The sequence below is a fragment of the Plutella xylostella genome, chromosome 15 (genome assembly GCF_932276165.1).
Source record: "Plutella xylostella chromosome 15, ilPluXylo3.1, whole genome shotgun sequence".
NCBI lineage: Eukaryota > Metazoa > Arthropoda > Insecta > Lepidoptera > Plutellidae > Plutella > Plutella xylostella.
The window spans coordinates 253,618-273,498 of NC_063995.1; the positions used below are offsets into that span (position 1 = coordinate 253,618).

The following is a 19,881-nucleotide window of genomic DNA, read 5'->3' on the forward strand; positions in this document are numbered from 1 at the left end:
ATGAAAGTGCTGTTGCTAACGTATGTCTTTCTCCCGTTTCCAGTTGAAGCTTCAGTTCGACGACTCGCTGACGCGCACCTTCGAGTACCCCTCCGAGACGTCGCTGTGCGAGGACGACTCCCCCGCCCCCGCCGCCCCCGCCGCCGCCGCGCACCCCACGCTCACCTCCAACACGCATATAGGTGAGTGTGAAGAGATGATGCCTGTGGTCATGTTACTTCCTTCTGCCGATTAATTTGTTAGGTTAGGATTCGAAACCCAGATGCTTTTATGAACATAGGTTCTCATCTTGAAGGCCTACATGCAGACGGCATCTTTATCGACGTAGATAAACGAGTTTGCCCACCGATCACATCGACGTGAATAAAGACATTTTATCTACGTCGATAACGGTGCCAGCGGGTTAGGCTTTCCTGGGTAGAGGTTAGGTAACTTCTCTCCGGTGTCAGGTTAATCCCAATACATATGTTTTAGCTTGCATAAATTATTATAAAAGGGACCCACCCCCCAGCGCATTCGGTAAAAAAAATATAAATTTTCAAATAACATACACATAATAAAGCAGCCAATCCACGTCACCTATCTAAATTCCACTGGCAATAGTTTGCTAATAGGTAATTAATCGTTATTTTGATAAATACATGATATTTGTTTGTTCGTCGCAAGCGCTCATTGGTCGAGCGCGGGTGCTGCGCCTGCGCCGCGCGCCCTCCGTGCCCGACGAGACCTTCGTGTAGTCGCTAGCCCAAACTACACCTAAGCGCACTCTGCCATAAGATTCATTATTCAACGATTGTGTCAAGTTTTACTGCTAAAATTATGGCCGAACGTAAAATGCACTCGATAGCAATCGATCGTTAACTTAATTTTATTATGCTCTATTATTCACTATCACAAAATATATGATGCCTCACTGTGAATCTTATCACTACCAATCATTTTATGTACTAGTTTTTTGATACTTAATTAAATACATATCACACATCCCTTCATCAGACTCGCATCATAATTCTCCTCTTTACCTCTGTAAGGACGTATACAATGAGAAAGCTGGTCACCAGTGCCGGTAGCTTTTCTATGGACAATTTCCCCGCGCTGGTTCGTCAAAATATGTTACTTACACACCAGCGCTGGTGACAAGCGTTCATTGTGTATGCTGACTAACTGCCAGTTTCTATATCTCTATCTATCCATAACTGGTAGTTACTTACATACGATTTTGACATAATCAAAAGTAACAATCTGTCAAAATCGTATGAAAGTAACTACCAGATAGATAGATACTGTGCTACCACAAAAAAACTTTAAACAATGTTTAACTAGTGTTTAAAACAAAATTTGACAGATGTTGTAGGCGTTTGACAGCGCTAAACATCTGTTAAATACTGTGTAAGTTTTTGTGGTACGGCCCATAGAGTTATAGAAACTGGCAGTAAGAGCTTTGTTCAACCATCCACCCCCCACTGCCCCATGTATCCCCGCTAGTTGTCTGTAGTGACCGTGTGTGTGTGTGTGTAGCGTCGGCGGCGCTGGCGGGCTACACGCCGAGCAAGACGCGCGCCGAGGAGTTCCGCCTCGGGCTGTCGCGCCAGGACCCCGCGCCGCCGGCCAAGACACCTGGTGAGTGCAACACTTTATTACATAGAATAGAAGCGAAGAGAATATATCTTTATTGAACACCACATATTAAAACATACAAAGAGAACTTATAAAGTAGGAATAATGAACAATAGGCGGCCTTATCGCTAACAGCGATCTCTTACAGGCAACCTTAAACATAAAGAAATAAAAGTAAAGAAAATTTGAGGGCGGTGTACCTACACATACATACATAAAAATAAATATGCTCACGACTGTAATCTCTGAAGGGGTAGTCAGAAGTGACGTAAGCTACCCGCTTTTCGCTGTAAGTACATTTGTACTCACGTGAGAGGTTGCGAGTTTTATCGCCGTTTTTGAATGAGTACATGCACTTAGGGTACAATCTAGAATCTATGTGCAGGTTTCCTCACGATGTTTTCCTTTACCGTAAGAGTACATGGTACAATAGGGAATATGCGTAATTTTTTTTTATACTTTTATTGGATAGTTTTACATCACTTTATTATAGTAAAAAAAAATTCAACGCCAAAATAAGTAATTTAAGGAATTTTAAAGAAAGTTAAAAAATTACAACCACCACGACCACTTTGAAATTCCCGTCAGGATGGCGGGCTGTCGTGACGTCATAATCGTTTAATTTCACGGCTCAGAATAATGAGTCCCGTCAGTCGGCATAGATTTTTTACCTAATCAAGTAATCACAGAGTACTTTTGTATTTTCAACAAACCAATGTTGTCATGGTAACAAACGAAAAAGGAAGTGTATAAAGTGTGATCAGAGGACCTTTGTACACAATATTACGCTATTATGGCAATATGAATATAAAGTAATATTTGTATTGTATGTAAGTACTTACTGTAACTTTGGTTCTCAGTAAGAGAGACTAGGGTTAGTGGGTCATTCTATTCTATTATCTGTGGGGGTGTAAGAACCTGCACCTGGGCCCCAAGTCTGCTAAGGAATGGCGGCACAGTTGTGTGTCGGCAGCATGGATTTCGCACTGTAGGTATTCATTATCTGCGTTTTAGGAAATATTTATTGCATCTTTTCTAAAGAACTAACGTTAATAAACAGTAATAAGTAGTAAGTGTTTCATATTGCACTACTGGGACTCACTAAACAAGAGAAAACGGATACCCAAAGTCGGAAAACCATTCAGATGACACAGCATTTAGCCGCCATTCCTTAACAGACTTGAGGCCCTGGCTCTCTTGAATGGAACCATTGTGCATATCTCAAAGGTCTAAACCCCCTTATCTAAACTATCGAATAAGAGTATAAAAATATATGCATATTCCCTAATATTTGGGCACACGGCTCTCGACTTTTCAATAGTCTTTGCTGTCCTTTTCCGCAGCTGGCCACAGTTTAGTCGTTCATACTGCGTAATAAATTTAATGTGTCCAGTTCTTCTGATTACGAGAATTCTTCCATAACTTAATTTAGAAAAAAATAACAACTTTTGAAATATACTAACGACTGCCATTATAACCTAAAAGTAGAAAGAGCAACTTGTGTCATGTTCATGTCATAATACTTACAATACAAATTTAATTTTATTGTGTTGCAATATGGAGCATATTTGAGTGGCTCGTTGACTAGCGAATGGCTGTTTACGCCTCATTACAATAGAACAACTAGTGGCAGCCCATACACTACCAACAAAAAATATAAAAAGTCCTAAACTTTGCAAACAAACAAGCATATCAAACAAGAAGTGGAGAGGTTATAGGAGGCTAGGATCTACTCGTATTGGAAGAATTTTTATGTGATCCATCGTATCTGATCACAATGAGCATCACAAATACTCGGTGACATTAACATTTCTTTGTTTACACTTGACATTTATTTAACTATACGCAAACGCAAAGAAGTTATTATTCTGAGATTGATATATAAAGAATTATGACGTCACATCCGCCCTAAGAAAATGGGTGACGTTTCTCGGAAGTTAGAATTTACCGAAGTTTTTTTGTACTTTTCAACTTCATTTACTTGCTCAAAAATAAATTATAATCAAAAATAATGATGGAGTCGTAGTTATGAAACAACAAAGTTTATTATAAATAATATTTGACCTTTATTTGAACCACTTGCATATTCCCTATTGTACTTACATTCCTTTATTACTTAAGATTTCATGGATACATGGCAAGATTCGAACCCACGATCTCACGAATGAGAACGTTATCCGTTACACTCGTTTATGCCACTGCTACACGAGGATGTGACGTAATCAAGAAAGTGGGACTTAAATAAAATCCGTATATTGTTTGAGCATTTTGTGGTCTGACACTTAAAAATGCCTCAGGAAGTATAATGTCTATCTTTAATATTCACTTGATAATATTTTTACCATGAACATTTCCAGCCGTGGAGACAGCTGAAGAAGAAGAAGACGAGGAGCTGGGCGACGTGCGGCCGTGCGGGGGCGCCGCGCGGAGCTGGAGCCAGGCGCGCGCCGCCCGCACCGACCTGCTGTTCTAGTGCGAGCGAGACAGACGCAGGGCAGGTGAGTGCGAGCGAGACGGACGCAGGGCAGGTGAGTGCGAGCGAGACAGACGCAGTGCAGGTGAGTGCGAGCGAGACGGACGCAGTGCAGCCCGGTGAGTGCGAGCGAGCCCGAGATATCGTACTCTGCTACATACACCACAATGTCGGCTATCTGCAACGTCGCGGCAGTGACACGTTCTGCCCTCGCCCGCCCGCTCCTCTAAAGAAACCTTTCTAAATTGCTTTCTGCAGTGTACTTCTACAAGTAATTTTAGCTTCACATATTCTACAAGTAGCATTTTTCATTTTATTAATTCATGTTTATTTTTATCGACAGGTTGTTGAAACCGACACGGATGAAGACGCGGTGCACGGCGCCGCATGGACTTGTGTAAGCTAAGCTTTATTAGACATAGCCACTATTACATATTAATATTATATATTGTTATGTTCACATTCCAAAATATTATACATTCGATTAAAGAAAGAGACATATATTCCAAAAGACTTGACCTGTGTCAATTTTTGTACTGCGAAACTGTAACATAAAACTGTATTTTATAAATTATACATTTTTAGTAATTTTTGTACTATGTCATAACTTTACGAAAACATTTACATTGTATCGTCATTATAGAGCTCACATTTCGTTTGTAATTAAATTAGTAATTTACTTATTGTCATATTGAGTATCCTAAATTAGTAATAACTATGTGTAAATGATTTGAACTCAGATAGAAGGGTCTTTGAGCAGCATCGAGGCTCGCCGAGTCTAAGCTAGATGTAGTAGGTACTTGCTAGTTGTATATTAATGTAGTACTTGAAAAGGTGTTTCCACATGTGTTCTTAATCTATGACTGACCATAGACAAATAGACAAAACGAAAAGTATTATTATGTAAAGGTGGCGTTGGTTTACGACGACCATTCCTGATATGATATCATTCCTATATTTTGTACAATTTGTATTTTGTAATAATATTACTATACATGTTTGTACTGGCGATCACGCGGCCCGAAGTGCCTCGGTGTTCCTTCCAATGTGATCGAGAACTGTGAAGTATATAACTCTTCTATAAATATATAATGTTTATTACTGCTAAGAAACAATGTATACTCTATCTATGGTCTACTGCCTTATTGCATATGTACTGAGCGCTTTCTGTGGTAGGGAGGCGTTGATATATGGTGTCATACATGAGTGCTGGCGCGGCGCGGCGCGTGACGTCACGAGGCGGGCTCGTGGCGCGCGTGACGTCACGCGATGGCGACCAGTGCCCAGGCGCGGCGAGGCTGGCAAAGCATTTATTATCCATTAAATATTCGGTAACTGTAGGGTAACTAGACTAGCCTGCACTAGGGCTACGTAGCTGTAAGGGCACGCTGTAAGAGTGTCATATTCATTTTGCGTATGTTTAAGGTTGCTTACATATTTTACCGTGTTTTGTTTTGTATTTGTACTCTCAGCGGGGCAGGGGGGGGATCGCAACTTAGACCGAGTAAAATATGGAAGCGAGGCCGCCCGGCCGCCACTTGCCAATGCCTAGGTATATTGTACTTTACGCGTATGACTATAAGATATAATATGTAATGGGTTACTGTACTTATCCGTTAAATGGTGAGCGAATTTTAAAATCGCATAAATATCTTGTTTACAATAAGTCATGACAAGTAAAATACTCAAGTGTTTTTTTTATATAATAATTTTGCTCAACAATTTCTTGAAACGCCAGGAAGGCTATTGTTTGATTCGCTCACCGCCGCCGCCGCCGCCGCCGCGAGGGCGCGGGGAGTGGGGCGAGGAGCGCGGGGGAGGCGACGGCTACAGTTTAGTTTCGTTTAGTTAACATTGTGATGTCCACTTAAGTTTTTGGGTACAAAATGGAGGGCAGAGCCGCAGGCTTTTATATAGTCATTTTTATTGTAATTTGTAATGTTTAGTTTATATTTAGTTGAGTTACGTTATTGATATGGAACCCTTTTAATCAGGATATAGCTTGTAATTTGGAAAGAAATATAAGTTTTAGTTGGTAGTATAATGTAACCAGAAACTATAGCTATTGGATGGATGGTTCAGCTAGCTACATATTCACAGCGCACGAGCGCGCGACGATGCGTATTTTATGATAGTAATTATTTGTACCTATTTATGTTATTATATGTATGTATGAAGGTCCATTTATTATGACATGTAAATGTTCTGTACCTACTGATGCTGAAATTGCAATAAAACACATTTTATACTATTTAGCTTGTTTGGCTTTTCTTCCTGTATCCTGTATGTTTTATAATTCTTTCAGAGTGTACGGATAATGTCAAATACTTATGAGATTAAATAAATACTTCCAAGCCTAACAAAAACTTAAATGCCTGCCTGGTCAATCTATTATATTCTATTCTATGTAAGTACACTCGCGAGCAACCAAATCGACTCAAGCCTTCACGGCGCACATATACATTGATTTTCCTAAAACGATAAATGGTAAATATAAAAGTGATATGTCATTCGAAAGCTGAAGAATTAGGCTTTCAATTAAGATCAATACCATAAAAAAAAACTAAGCGCAGATTTAATGACGCATTTTAATTGCCCGTCAGTGTTAATTACCTCATTAGGAATCCACGCCTTGCGCTACCTGATCCCGCTATAAAACCTTTCCACATCCGGTGTACCTTATCAGTCGCTTGTTGCAAGTTGACCGGTACACATCTCGTTGCATTGTATTCCTTGTTTTCGCAAACCCATGGATACCACACCAGAAGAAGCTGCTCAAGTTGTTGCCTTGCTGCAACAAGGGTTAAGTCAGCGAGCAGTCGCTGCCCAGCTCCACTTGAGCCAGTCTGCTGTATCCCGAGTATACAGACGGTTCCAAGAGACTGGTGCCTTCAATCGAAGACCAAGAACGGGCCGCCACCGCTGCACTTCAGAGAGAGACGACCGCTTCATTGTCTCAACCTCGCTGCGCAATCGACACCTTACGGGCGTTGATGTGCAGCAAGAACTGAGACGTGTACGACAAGTGGCTGTCAGCGAGTGGACAGTGAGAAGACGCTTGAAGGAAGCCAACTTGACACCAAAAAGACCTGCATCAGGCCCCAAATTGACTGCAGGCCACCGACAAGCGCGTCTTCAGTTTGCTCGAGAGCATCTCGATTGGAGCATTGCGCAATGGCGGTCGGTCCTGTTTACTGATGAGTGCAGAGTGTGTCTGCATGGCAGTGACAGGAGAGGCCGGGTCTACCGGCGTCCGGGGGAACGATTTGCCCAATGTTGTTTCGCTGAAACAGTAGCATATGGCGGCGGTTCCTGCATGATGTGGGCTGGTATTTCTCTAGAGGGAAAAACCGCACTTGTTTTCGTGCCTGGAGGCGGCCGAGGAGGCGGGTTAACAGCTGATCGGTACATCACCGACATTCTACTCGGTCATGTTGTGCCCTATGCAGAATTTGTCGGTGAAGACTTCGTGCTAATGCACGACAATGCCCGCTGCCACACGGCACGAGTCAGTCGGCAGTTTCTGAGAGAGAAGGAATTGCGCACGATGGACTGGCCTGCGCTCAGTCCTGACCTGAATCCCATCGAACACTTATGGGACGAGCTCAAAAGAAGAGTTCGGGCCAGGAATCCAGTCCCTGCAAGCGTGGACGAGCTGAAGACAGCTTTATTAGAGGAGTGGGACGGCATTCCTCAGGAAACTGTCAAAAAGTTGATAAGGTCTATGAGAAACAGGCTGCAGGCTGTAATTAGGGCAAGAGGGGGCAATACAAAGTATTGATTTAAATAAATAAATTTTTATCTTAACATTTTTTGTTTAATTTGTATAATACGATACCCATACCCTTTTTTCCTAAATTCCCGTTTTTCCTACAATTGCGTTCAGACATCATTTATTTCAAAAATGATGAATGGATTTCAATAATAATGATATCAAATTAAAGCTGACATCTTAAGCTTTTAAATGACATATCATTTTTATTATTTCTATTCATAATTTTACTTGTATTAATGTATGTTTGCGCCGTCAAGGCTTGAGTCGATTTGGTTGCTCGCGAGTGTAGTTACCTGCATCTAACTCTCTCGAGTCAAGAATAACTCAAATAGTTACTGCCTGTTTGGTAAAAAAACAGATAAATATTTATTTACTTATAGAGTTAAATATAATTTAAATGTCAACATCTCTTAAACATAAAAAAGGTAGGTAACACATCGATTAAGCACCGGAAAATCCATTTCCGTCTTCATAACTTTATTGTAGGGTAGGAGTTAATACTACCTTACTGACAAAAACCAGAGGTCATATAATATTATTATCTAGCTTCAGCGTACCCGGCAGTAAATTTGCAAGAGTAGTAGATCATGATAAGTTCCAGAATACATTTATTAAATTCAGTAGAGTGGGAGACACCAAGTGGAACTTACACAGGTGAATATAGACTGTTATCCGGATAACCGACACAGTTTTTGACAAGGTGTGAGGTCGCTGTGCACAGGTCGTTGACGTTGCTACATCAAGGTAGGAGTCAGCCATTGCATTTTATACTAATGGGCCGTCTGGCGAGGAAATCATGACTCGTTACATCGTTTCTGTATACTCTCATAGAGGGTGTCACGTCTATGTTGTCTCTGCGATGCGAGGAGTTGTAGAGGGCGCGCGAATAACATGGATCGATTCTCTCGCTTATGGAGACGTAGACGGCCACCTAATGAACATCCAATAAACCATGTGAATTAAATAGTTCTTTTTAGAGAAGTTGGTACTGGTTACCTGGTTACAAAACCTACTTACCACATGTCCACATGTCACATTCCCTGTATAGATGGCTTGGGAGGCAAGTCGCCCACAAAATATTTAGTCCGCGGGCGAGTTTACACTTTTTAATTGAAGTTGTAGGTAACTAGCCTGAAGGTTTCACAAAAGAGGGCCAGTATACACGAAGACAATTATTTGTGGTAAATTGGTCCGAACTGAATAAGTATTCATTTTTTGTACTTACTCGATTGTTCGTATCATAAAGTAACATAACCACTCACACCTGTTATATAATCATTTACGTTCAGTGTTGGTACAAAATTTTAACTTTTTTTTTATAATGTTGATTGTTCAAATCTTAATAAGAAACCGCAGGCACACAACTAACTCAGCTTAGGAAAAAAAGCGTAGTAAGTTAAAAAAAGTAACTAGTGGTGTGACTATCATTAAAGAGGAAACCCACAAATGTAGGCAAAATGAAATTGAAAACGAGGTCAAAAAGAGAGTAAACAAGTGCATAGAAAAAGCAAAAAATGAAACGACTCCCATTCCTTCTATTTACGCAGAAGTGGTAGAAGAATTTAGTAATGTCCATTTTTATTTTTACGTCTCTTTGTGTATCTACGCCCATTTAAAAGAAGTAGGTCACCACCTCTTTGTGAAGGGATAATTTCAAAATTGGAATCACAATTTTCTTCAATATATGAACACGACGGTTCATCCATGCTAAAACAAAATAAACAAGTAGGTAAAATATAAGAATATTATGATTCCGATTCGATACGTAAGTACTTAATAAATGGTCATATTAAATTTATACATGTTTACTCAACTTACTCATTAGATTAAAGTCCAATGACTACTAAAAATTGACAGGGAATCACTAAAAACTGTATGTAAGTACTCGCGATGGAAATTAATTTCAATTATTAAAACCTTTTCGATAAACAGCTCACATATCATGAAAAAATCACTTACTTGAAGTTACAGAATAACAAATAAATTTTAGACTACCCACATCATATTAATAACGAAAAAAACATTTTGTTTTCGCTTTTTTTCCTAAGCTGAGTTAGTTGTGTGCCTGCGGTTTCTTATTAAGATTTAAACAATCAACATTATAAAAAAAGTTAAAATTTTGTACCAACACTGAACGTAAATGATTATATAACAGGTGTGAGTGGTTATGTTACTTTATGATAGGAACAATCGAGTAAGTACAAAAAATGAATACTTATTCAGTTCGGACCAATTTACCACAAATAATTGTCTTCGTGTATACTGGCCCTCTTTTGTGAAACCTTCAGGCCAGTTACCTACAACTTCAATTAAAAAGTGTAAACTCGCCCGCGGACTAAATATTTTGTGGGCGACTTGCCTCCCAAGCCGTATAGATTTCCAAATTCGTATTACCCGCGCTTGCGTATTACAAACCGCAAAAGCAAAATTATATGAAAATCGATAACCTGTGAAACGAAAGTTAAGTAAAAAATATGCCTTTTCTCTATTTAGTTAGGTATCATTTATTCTGAGAATTTTTGTAAATATTTTATATTCATCCTCCTAGGTTAAAAGTTAGGCTTTTGAATAAAAGGGAATGAGCCGTTTTCCTTGACAGCTGTCAGTTGAGCTTTTGGGTAAGCCGATAGATGGCGTGAAAACGCAGTGTACCAACTGTCAAAAATTACATAGAGAGCAAAGAGTACTAAACTCAGAATAAGAACTCACTAGTTGTGATTAAATGTCGGGTGGTAGCGCGAGCCATCCTTCCGAGGCTCAGACTGCATGTGGCTTGGGATAGTGCTAAGTATTCTGTGAATAGTTCTACCCGCGCCGTCACGTAGTGTTCTTTTCTCTATGCGCGCCGTTTGAACGGGTGCTGCGTGCGAGAACTGATTTTCAATTAATTTTATTTATTGTATGATCCTAAATAAGATCCCAAAGAAATACTTACAAGACATCACTATCACAAGAGTCACTATCTCACAAGAGTCACTATCTCAAGTGCACTAACTCTACAGTATCAAGGGAGGAGGAGCAGATAGCTCAACTACAATTAATACAGAAGAAACACAAGGAAACTGAGAAAACTTGAAAAGAACGGCTGTACGCACAATCGCACTGAACGCTGAAGCAACAGTGACATCGACATCATAGAGAAAATAATACTACAATTCTACCTACCTACGTCACTTTCACATTTCGTTAGCCTCACAGAATAACATATTGTGATCTGAGTGTGTTCTGAGGGTTTGAAAGTTGGTACAACCCCAGACAACGCCATCTATTTCTCCAAAAAGGAACTTTTTTTTTTTTTTAACAAACGCCTCATTCATTATCGACCGGCACTGGTCCACTTTTTTTACATTGTCTATGGTATAATGCTGTCATCGCGTCAGCTGACAGAACACGCAAAGTCTGCCACCATTTGATTGGATCTTCAATTTGTTTTTGTGTGCGATTCTCGTCTATTCGGCGAGTGCAAAATGTAAATTCGTGAAGGTCACCTAGTCTAGTCTGTTGCCAACTGCCGTGACACGTATCAGTATTAGTCTCCGAGTTGTTTACGCACCTCGCCCGCTTCCGAGATATTTACGTAATCGTAGGCGAAACCCTCCCGTCCCAGAAGGTAGGAGCTGCCCATCGTCATGTTGAACCTGTGTAGTCGCGCAGCCCGCGGCGCGGCGCGCCTGGAGCGCGGGCTGGCGTCCGTGGTGGAGCTGCCGCAGCTGAAGGACCACCCCGTCGCCAACGAGCCCGTGCTGGAGTACCGCGCGGGCAGCGCCGAGCGCGCCGCGCTGGCCGCCGAGCTGCAGGCCACGGCCGCGGTCTGCGAGGACGTGCCGCTGGTCATCGGCGACGAGTGCGTGCGCGAGGGCGCGCCGCGGCTGCAGCCCGTGCCGCACCACCACGCCACCAAGATCGCCAAGTACTACTACGCGAGCGAGAAGACCATCCAGCGCGCCATCTGCGTGGCCACGGAGGCGCAGGTGCGCTGGGACCGCACGCCGCTGCCGGAGCGCGTGGCCATCTGGGAGCGCGCCGTGGGGCTCATGGCCGGCGAGTGGCGCCAGAAGCTCAACGCCGCCACCATGCTGGGGCAGTCCAAGACCGCCGTGCAGGCCGAGATCGACTCGGCGGCCGAGCTCATTGACTTCTTCCGCTTCAACGTGTTCTTCCTGAAGGAGAACGCCAAGTACCAGCCCATCTCCGAGAACGCGCAGGTGACGAGGAACTCGATGCGCTTCCGCGGCATCGACGGCTTCATCGCCGCCATCAGCCCCTTCAACTTCACGGCCATCGGCGGCAACCTGGCGTACACGCCGGCGCTCATGGGCAACGGCGTGGTGTGGAAGCCGTCCGACACCGCCGTGCTGTCCAACTGGCGCATCTTCAACATCATGCGCGAGGCGGGGCTGCCGCCCGGCGTCGTCAACTTCGTGCCGGCGGACGGGCCCACGTTCGGGCGCGCCATCACCGCCTCGCCGCACCTCGCCGGGGTCAACTTCACCGGCTCCGTGCCCACCTTCAACTGGATCTGGGGCGCCGTCGCCAAGAACCTGGACAAGTACCGCAACTACCCCCGCCTCATAGGTGAGTGTGGCGGTAAGAACTACCACTTCATTCATCCCACTGCTGATGTTCAGTCGGTGATAAAAGGCTCCATCAGATCTGCATTCGAGTATTGTGGCCAGAAATGTTCCGCCTTATCAAGGATGTACGTCCCCAAGTCACTGTACGAGGAGATCAAGGCGGGCCTGCTCTCCGAACGAGACAAGCTGAAGGTGGGTGATGTGTCAGATTTCAAAACATTTATGGGGGCGGTCATTGATGACAAAGCGTACGACAGAATCACTGGTTACATTAAGAATGCAAAGAAAAACCCAAAGAACAAGATCCTCGGAGGAGGAGAATTTGACAACAGCAAGGGTTACTTTGTTCAGCCAACAATCATTGAAACAACTGATCCTCACGACAAGCTGATGACGGAGGAGATCTTCGGGCCCGTGCTGACCATCTACCCGTACGAGGACGCGGACGTGCTGAGCGCGCTGGCGCTGGTGGGCTCCAGCACGAGGTTCGCGCTCACGGGCGCCGTGTTCGCGCGCGACCAGGACTTCCTCAAGCTGGCGCTGGAGGAGCTCAAGTACACGGCCGGCAACTTCTACATCAACGACAAGTCCACGGGCTCGGTGGTGGGCCAGCAGCCCTTCGGCGGCGGCCGCATGTCCGGCACCAACGACAAGGCGGGCGGGCCCAGCTACGTGCTGCGCTGGACCTCCCCGCAGGCCATCAAGGAGACCTTCGTGCCGCTCACCGACGTCGACTACCCCTACATGCGCGACTAGACCCCCCCCCCCGCCACCCGAGAGCCACCACCCACTCCACTATATCAGTACAATAATTACTAACATGTTTAATGTTATTATTATTACTAAACAATAATTAGGATATAACATAGAAGTTTTAGATCTAGTATGAGCTGTTTTAACCAGATCGCTTAGTGTTTGCACTGGTAGAATATCTACAGTTAGGTACAATGATTTTGTATTATTAATGTTAGTATTAACTGAGGAAGCATAAGTTATGAAACAATTATAGAAATATGGATGATTACCTCATGTTTTAGCTCTGCTGACAGTAGGATATGTATGATCTAGTTGTCTTGTTGTGATGTATTCAAATATTGCTTGAGTCACTGGTGTGGTCTCCATGTATAGAGGTTCACTGGCGCGTGTTATCATCGGTAGTATTTATTCAGGCTTATCAGCTGGGACCTACAACTTACTGGCTACATTTCATTAATTGTTATCTATCTCGGCAACATACAAATAATGATAAACACATTATGATAACTAATTACGCTCTTGTCGAGAGCTGTTCACTGCATTTAATGCTAATGTTAAGATGTTACCATGACCTTTTTCAAATGAATGTATTTATTAATTTCAGAACTCAACTGCATTAATTTGGTTTAATATTAGTTGAGTAAGACTAGTCGCAACATTAGACAATTATAACTTTACGAGAGTAATTTTATGACTTACTACTTACATAACTACTGTATATTGTATATTCCTATCATTCTCTTATATTTTTAAAAGCGTATTTATAATTTATTTTTATGTTTTATTAGGCTTGAAGCCAATCTTGTTTTAAACTAATTTGAGTATTAAGTATAATTACTTATTTATTTGTTCAATTTAAGTTCCTCTTTCAGTCTACAGTTACTATTTTGTATTATGTTAAGATAAAGACATCCTATCCACTACTATAACTTAATGGACCTACCTATGAATGGTATTGTATTTTATGAAGTGTATTATGGCTGTAAAATTAAGTACCTATACAACAACTTATGTAAGAACCTTTAATTTATGTTATGCGACCGCGTCATTACACTCTTACCGACTCTCGTATGGGAGGAAGTAGCACATTATCGTATTAAAATGGACAGAGCCCATAGCATCAGCATCATGGAAAAATTTAAATGTTTCCTATCATAGAACACCTTTACTCCTAAGGAGAATTATGTATTAAAATGTTGGTCTCATCAGAATCATAGTGGTACCTACCTATTGTACCTATCTACCAATAAACTACAATAATGTGTCGGTTAGATCCTGTTATTTAGAAATTGTTACATTAAATAATTATTATAATATGTGAAGTCAAGTGATTATTAAACTGTTTCTTTGCGAATAATGTATTTTATTTTAAAACCATGTTAGCACTTGTACTCCCTAACAATAGAAATAGACGGTAGCTAATGAGCTTCTCTGAGTTAAGAGTTGGCACAAGTTGCTATGTGGGTGTGAGGTAATATTGAATGTCGAGTGCCGGCCACCTGAGCTATAGTTGCTGTTGCTGCTGATAGGTATGCTATAGTGGTAGCTAAGTACTTTACCTAAAAAGTAGGTATGGGTAGTTAGATAACATATGTACATACATGTAGGCATCGAAGTAGATCTACGATAAGGTACCAGTAGACCACAGTAGTGGTTGACATATCTCTGGTGTAGGTAGGTACTAGGCACCTATGTACTCCCTAGATGCAATATACAACCGATACATAGTCGGGACTTCCGGAGTCTAGCAAAAGGGTGTTAACTATAAGTTGTACATCTAAGATGCAAGGAGTCAACGTCTCGTCATTCTGATTCTGATAAACTTTCAATTCAGCTCAATATGACTAGTATGAGTGATGATATGAGTATGAAGTAAGTAGTTACCTACCTACCTACTTCAAAACAAGAACCCAGTATAGTACCTAGTTAGTTACCTAACTACTTATTATTCGAAATCTCAAAAGCAAAATATTGAATTGAGATCAAGATAACCGAGTGGAATCTTAGGTTTAGTAGGTAGGACTGGTGGAAAATTACAGTAAGAATTCGATAACACCAATAATCTGACCTTGAGAGAGGAGGCTAAATTAGTAATGTTGGTTCACAACACAACCTAGTTGGTAAGTACCTCTTTAATATATAAATACAGGTAGCTATAATATGGTAAGTTTTTTCAAGTCCTTGGTTTTTCCTTATCCCGTAGGTTGACATTACTAACTATCCCAGTGTAGGGAGTTCATTTATCCTGCAAATGCATTTCCATTACGATTAGCATGGAACGGAAACCATGTATCCGGGATTTAATTCCTAGCCGGGTCTTGGATAAATGACATGGCTTGGCTTGCCCGCCCATGGCCACCATTGGATCAATGGATTGTGGAGACTACTTGACACGTGGGAGTGGGACTACACATCATCGCACTATCCCCGCTGTGCATTATGTGAGTCACATCCTCATGATGTTGATGGGTCGGGCACGGGAATAGGCGAAACGTGAGGCTGTTATTATTCTGAGCCTATGATGCTGTAACGGTTTCACAGAGTATTATTGCTTTATTGTCTGTGTTTCCACTTGCTTTGCTAATGTCAGTAATGTCATTCATTTTCATTGCTCAACTTGTTTTGGTTTCCTTCTGGAACTTTGTAGAATAGATATTGTAAATTTATCATATTATAGTAAGGACAAATTTTTACTTTACACTCATCTCAAAATGGCTAATGTTTTCGGATTAATATGCTCGGGAAGATTGGTAAGTTGCGGTGAAATAAATGAGGTTATGCATTTTCCTTTGTTAGTGTTTTTTATCTGAAATACCGTTACTGTCTCATTTTACGGAAGACCTAGAGCTCGTATGTACGAAAAAGAGATGATGGATCACAAAAACTTACAACAATAAAACAACCAAACAACCTAGTGAACACCTTACAGAGAAGATGCTATTGATTGTGTACAGGTGCAAACAAATTTCGAGGCGATGTCGGAGACGCAGTTCCTGACGACGATCCCGGACGCGGACGCCATCAACCACGCGGTGGTGTTCCTGACGGGCGCGGCGCCGCTGCCCGCCGGCACCGTGGGCGTGGTGTACTGGTCCTGGCCCGACCCCGCCGCGCCGCCCAACTGGCAGGTGCTGGGACACATCTCCAACGCCAAACCCTCCGCCATATTCAAGATCTCTAACCTTAAGAAACTTCATGAGCTTTCCAGTGAGTACATTCTATTCTTCATGTGTGTCAGTTTTGTTAATGCTCACCATGTCAAAAAGAAGCAACTTTGAGAGATTCTGGTTGGCCTAGGCCTAGAATCTACTATTGTATACCAATATCTTTTACAACTATATTCTATTCACTTTTAAATAAAACCTTCGTATTGTAAACTAACATGTACACATTTACTTCCAGATGAGAACCAGTTTAGCAGTGCCTTTGGTGCCCAGAAGATATGCACAAATGCCCAAATTGGTATTGCCATAGAGCCTGAGGCAAATGCGGTCCTAGTCAGTAATGCTGTAAGTATTATGATATGTATCTGATGAATTTAACCCTACAAATATTGTGGTTGTGTTGAGGTGATATACTCATTTGGATACATAATTTTTCTTCATCATACCTAGATAATTGAATATGTACTTAAGACTACCATAACAACAAAATGTCAATAATGTAGGTATTTATTTTAATTTTCAGCTTCAGGAGACAAACTCATATGCAACATTTGCTGAGAAAATGCTTGAGAACCTGGTGAACTTTGTGGCATCATTTGCGGTGACCCAGGACCAGATGACCCCCACGCCCGGCGTGTCCTACATCCCGCTCAACACACTGCAGACCTGGTACCAGAACTTTGAGCGGAGACTGCAGCAGAACCCCAACTTCTGGAAAAACTCGTAGAATAATATTGATTTGAATCTGAATGCTTGAAACTGTTACAAAGCCCAGTTCCTACAAGCTCAGATAGTCACATTGGCTTCCAGCAGTCGATGTACAGCTGAGCGGTGCCTGCTCGGGACCCTGCTGGAGGGTCCACGCCCTGCACAGCATGACCAGTGGAACTCTTTCTCAGTGACCTCAGAATAATAGAATGTACTCTGTGCTCAGTGACTTTCTAACTTTGACTATATTTTGCATAATGTCTTCTTATCCTTACCAATATTTTCCAATGTTTATTGCTATGAAAATATTTTTACTATTTATATCTATAAGTTGCAAGTGAGAGATAATCCCAGTCAATTGTTTCCTGTGGAAACAGCTCCATGGGGGCACACATTGTTTGTTCCACGTGGCATCTGTAATTATTTAATTTATATGACGACCTCATAGACTGCTTAGACGTATTTTTTATAATACTAATAAATTATATTTGAGTCAACATAATGCGTACATTTTTTAAAATTTCTAATGAATATACTTAAGGTTACCAGAAATAAGATCACGAATATAAATGGGCTGCCTTTATTGCAAGGGTTGGTATAACAAGTTACATAGCGATATTCTATCAACGCAACTGAAGGCACTTACATTTTGTTACATTAGATAAATTAACATAAACAAATTCTTCCCAAGAATAGAGCACCCGAAGAGGAATAGAAACAAATGAATGAGACATGTGCTCATGACTCAGGTCATCTCGAGGAATCTTCAGTAATCAAATGAACAATACCAATCATTGAAGTACTTAATTCCATCCTACACTACTTTGTACTCGCCACCGGCAATAGGTACTTGAGATCCCATTACAAATAATCAACAACTTACTTCTCTATAACTACATTTAAAAGTGCACTTTCGACACGGTTAAGTCTGCTGAAGGCTCACCCCATGAGAATGGTAGATGCGCAGACTTATCCTTGTCAAAGCATGTAGCGACGACGCTCTTTTCCGTCAGTATAGAGCGATCCTCCCGGAGCCGCCGCCCCTGCACACAGTCATGTCGCTACACACTACGGAGGTAGAGCCGAGTAACTGAGTCGGAAACTAAAACTTCCCCTATGTTATCTTCATAATTAATAATATTGGTACAAATCTATTCCTATCGTTACAAATTGCTTACTATCAGTCAGTTTAGTCAAACGATAGTAAGTGAAGTGTGAAGACAATTTCACAAAATTGGATATAAAATATGTATATATTTTTTCCAGCTATCTCCAAGGCACTTACAAGTCTTCTCATTATTTGCTATACTGAATAGTAAAATATATTAAATTCTTTTATACAAATTTTCTAACTACTTCTAAGTGAATACGTGAGAAATAAATGATTGTTCTACCGACTGACCCCTTTGTATCAACGGACTTAATAACAATAATAGTAACTAAACATTAATTCAATGGTATGACATTGATAATAGGACAAAATTAAACTAAAAGATGTCCCCATTTGATCATTAAAATAACTAGAACTAATCATTCTTGCATCAAATATAAAAGCTAAACTAAAGGTTTATTTTCGAAAAAGTTTAACGTAATAATCAACATAATAAAAACGAAACAGAAAACATTATCTCCTCATTATACTAAAACATGTATGACGTTCCATGTAAGGTCACTTTAAGTAATTTATTGTCAAGTTGATCCAAACTTTACTACTGCAATAACATCTGACAAAATGTCTAGGGATGCTGTAAGTTTGGCAAGTAGCTCGAAAGCTTAGCATTAACAATTTAGGCACAATATACGTCTGGAAATGGTCAATACAAAAATATACTTTATACATCAGACTCAACTGGCTTTTGGCCAGTTTATTTTAACTATCACGTCGCATGAACACTCGCGGGTTTCTTATACAATACTCAACGGCAACATTATTGGTAATAGAGGGCGCCACTGGTCACAGGTCTGTGCCGGTGATGAAGGGGTGCGCGAGCGCGGCGGCGGCGGAGATGCGCGCGGCGGGGTCGGGCTCCAGCAGCCGCGCCAGCAGCGCGAACGCAGAGTCCGGGAACCCCGCCACCGACACGCCCGCCGTGAACTGATCCGCCTGCCAGGAATAACAATGGTTTGTTGAAACATTACAGCCTTTTCGAGGAGTACTTTAGTAAAACAAACTTAACTATCCTAACTAATATTATAAATGCGAAAGTAACTGTGTCTGTCTGTTACTCTTTCACGCCAAAACTACTGGACGGATTTAAATGAAATTTGGTATACATACGGTCTAGACTCTTGACCCTGGGAAAGAACATAGGCTACTTTTTATCCCGGAATTCCCACGGGAAAAGTTTTTAAGGCGAAGCGAAGCGCGCGGCTAGTTAGTAATAAAATTAACTATTCTTATTAATTGTTGAGTATAGCTGACCGGCACTCGTTCATCAGGACACAGGCACTGCGCGGCGGGCAGGCGGCAGTGCGCGCAGGCGCGGGCGGGGGCGGCGCGGGGGCCGGGGGCGGCGGCGGGGGGCGCGCGGGGCGCGGGGGGCGGCGCGTTGCGCAGGCGCGCGCACAGCTTGCGCATGCACAGCCCGCGCCGCTCGCGCGACATCAAAAGGCGGCGACCTGCGTCACAAGCACATGCTCTAATATACTGCAGTCGCATACGACAAGTAGTCTACACAGTAAACTTCTAACCTACCAACAACATTATATTCATATGTTCTCTTCTATACCTTGCTGGCAGAGTTACAGATAGTTTTCGATTGTATTGGCAGTGTCTGTTATTGATAGTGAAGTGAGTGCCTTGAGATGAGAGTG

General features: G+C 41.9%; 4 protein-coding genes across 5 annotated transcripts in view; 3 read left to right on the forward strand and 1 right to left on the reverse strand.

Annotated features, from left to right (window-relative positions):
- The window catches only part of LOC119691239 (vegetative cell wall protein gp1), a 31,153-nt gene extending 26,566 nt beyond the window's left edge, over nt 1-4,587 (forward strand). Inside the window, exons 5-8 of one of the 2 annotated variants that reach the window (XR_007267067.1) lie at nt 44-182; nt 1,519-1,620; nt 3,975-4,175; nt 4,434-4,587. Coding sequence is in view for 1 of the 2 variants with exons in the window: in XM_048625684.1 (XP_048481641.1) it covers nt 44-182; nt 1,519-1,620; nt 3,975-4,090 (357 nt within the window). In the remaining variant the exon portion in view is untranslated. The remainder of the gene's footprint in view (nt 1-43; nt 183-1,518; nt 1,621-3,974; nt 4,176-4,433) is intronic. The other variant, XM_048625684.1, reaches the window with a different exon arrangement.
- A 6,642-nt stretch (nt 4,588-11,229) lies between these two features.
- Nucleotides 11,230-14,549, forward strand: LOC105388460 (delta-1-pyrroline-5-carboxylate dehydrogenase, mitochondrial). Its single transcript, XM_038108238.2, has one exon. It carries the CDS (start codon nt 11,495-11,497, stop codon nt 13,193-13,195), a length of 1,701 nt encoding a protein of 566 aa, XP_037964166.2. The 5' UTR covers nt 11,230-11,494; the 3' UTR covers nt 13,196-14,549.
- Nucleotides 14,550-15,877: 1,328 nt separating this feature from the next.
- On the forward strand, nt 15,878-17,564 carry LOC105387633 (protein OPI10 homolog). The gene is made up of 4 exons (XM_011558391.3): nt 15,878-15,945; nt 16,150-16,402; nt 16,598-16,704; nt 16,883-17,564. Exons 1-4 carry the CDS (start codon nt 15,907-15,909, stop codon nt 17,084-17,086), a joined length of 603 nt encoding a protein of 200 aa, XP_011556693.2. The 5' UTR covers nt 15,878-15,906; the 3' UTR covers nt 17,087-17,564.
- A 509-nt stretch (nt 17,565-18,073) lies between these two features.
- LOC125489595 (cell division cycle 7-related protein kinase-like) lies at nt 18,074-19,687 on the reverse strand. Its single transcript, XM_048625846.1, has 2 exons — nt 19,490-19,687; nt 18,074-19,171 (listed from the first exon to the last, which is right to left on the reverse strand). Exons 1-2 carry the CDS (start codon nt 19,670-19,672, stop codon nt 19,022-19,024), a joined length of 333 nt encoding a protein of 110 aa, XP_048481803.1. The 5' UTR covers nt 19,673-19,687; the 3' UTR covers nt 18,074-19,021.
- Nucleotides 19,688-19,881: the final 194 nt, after the last annotated feature.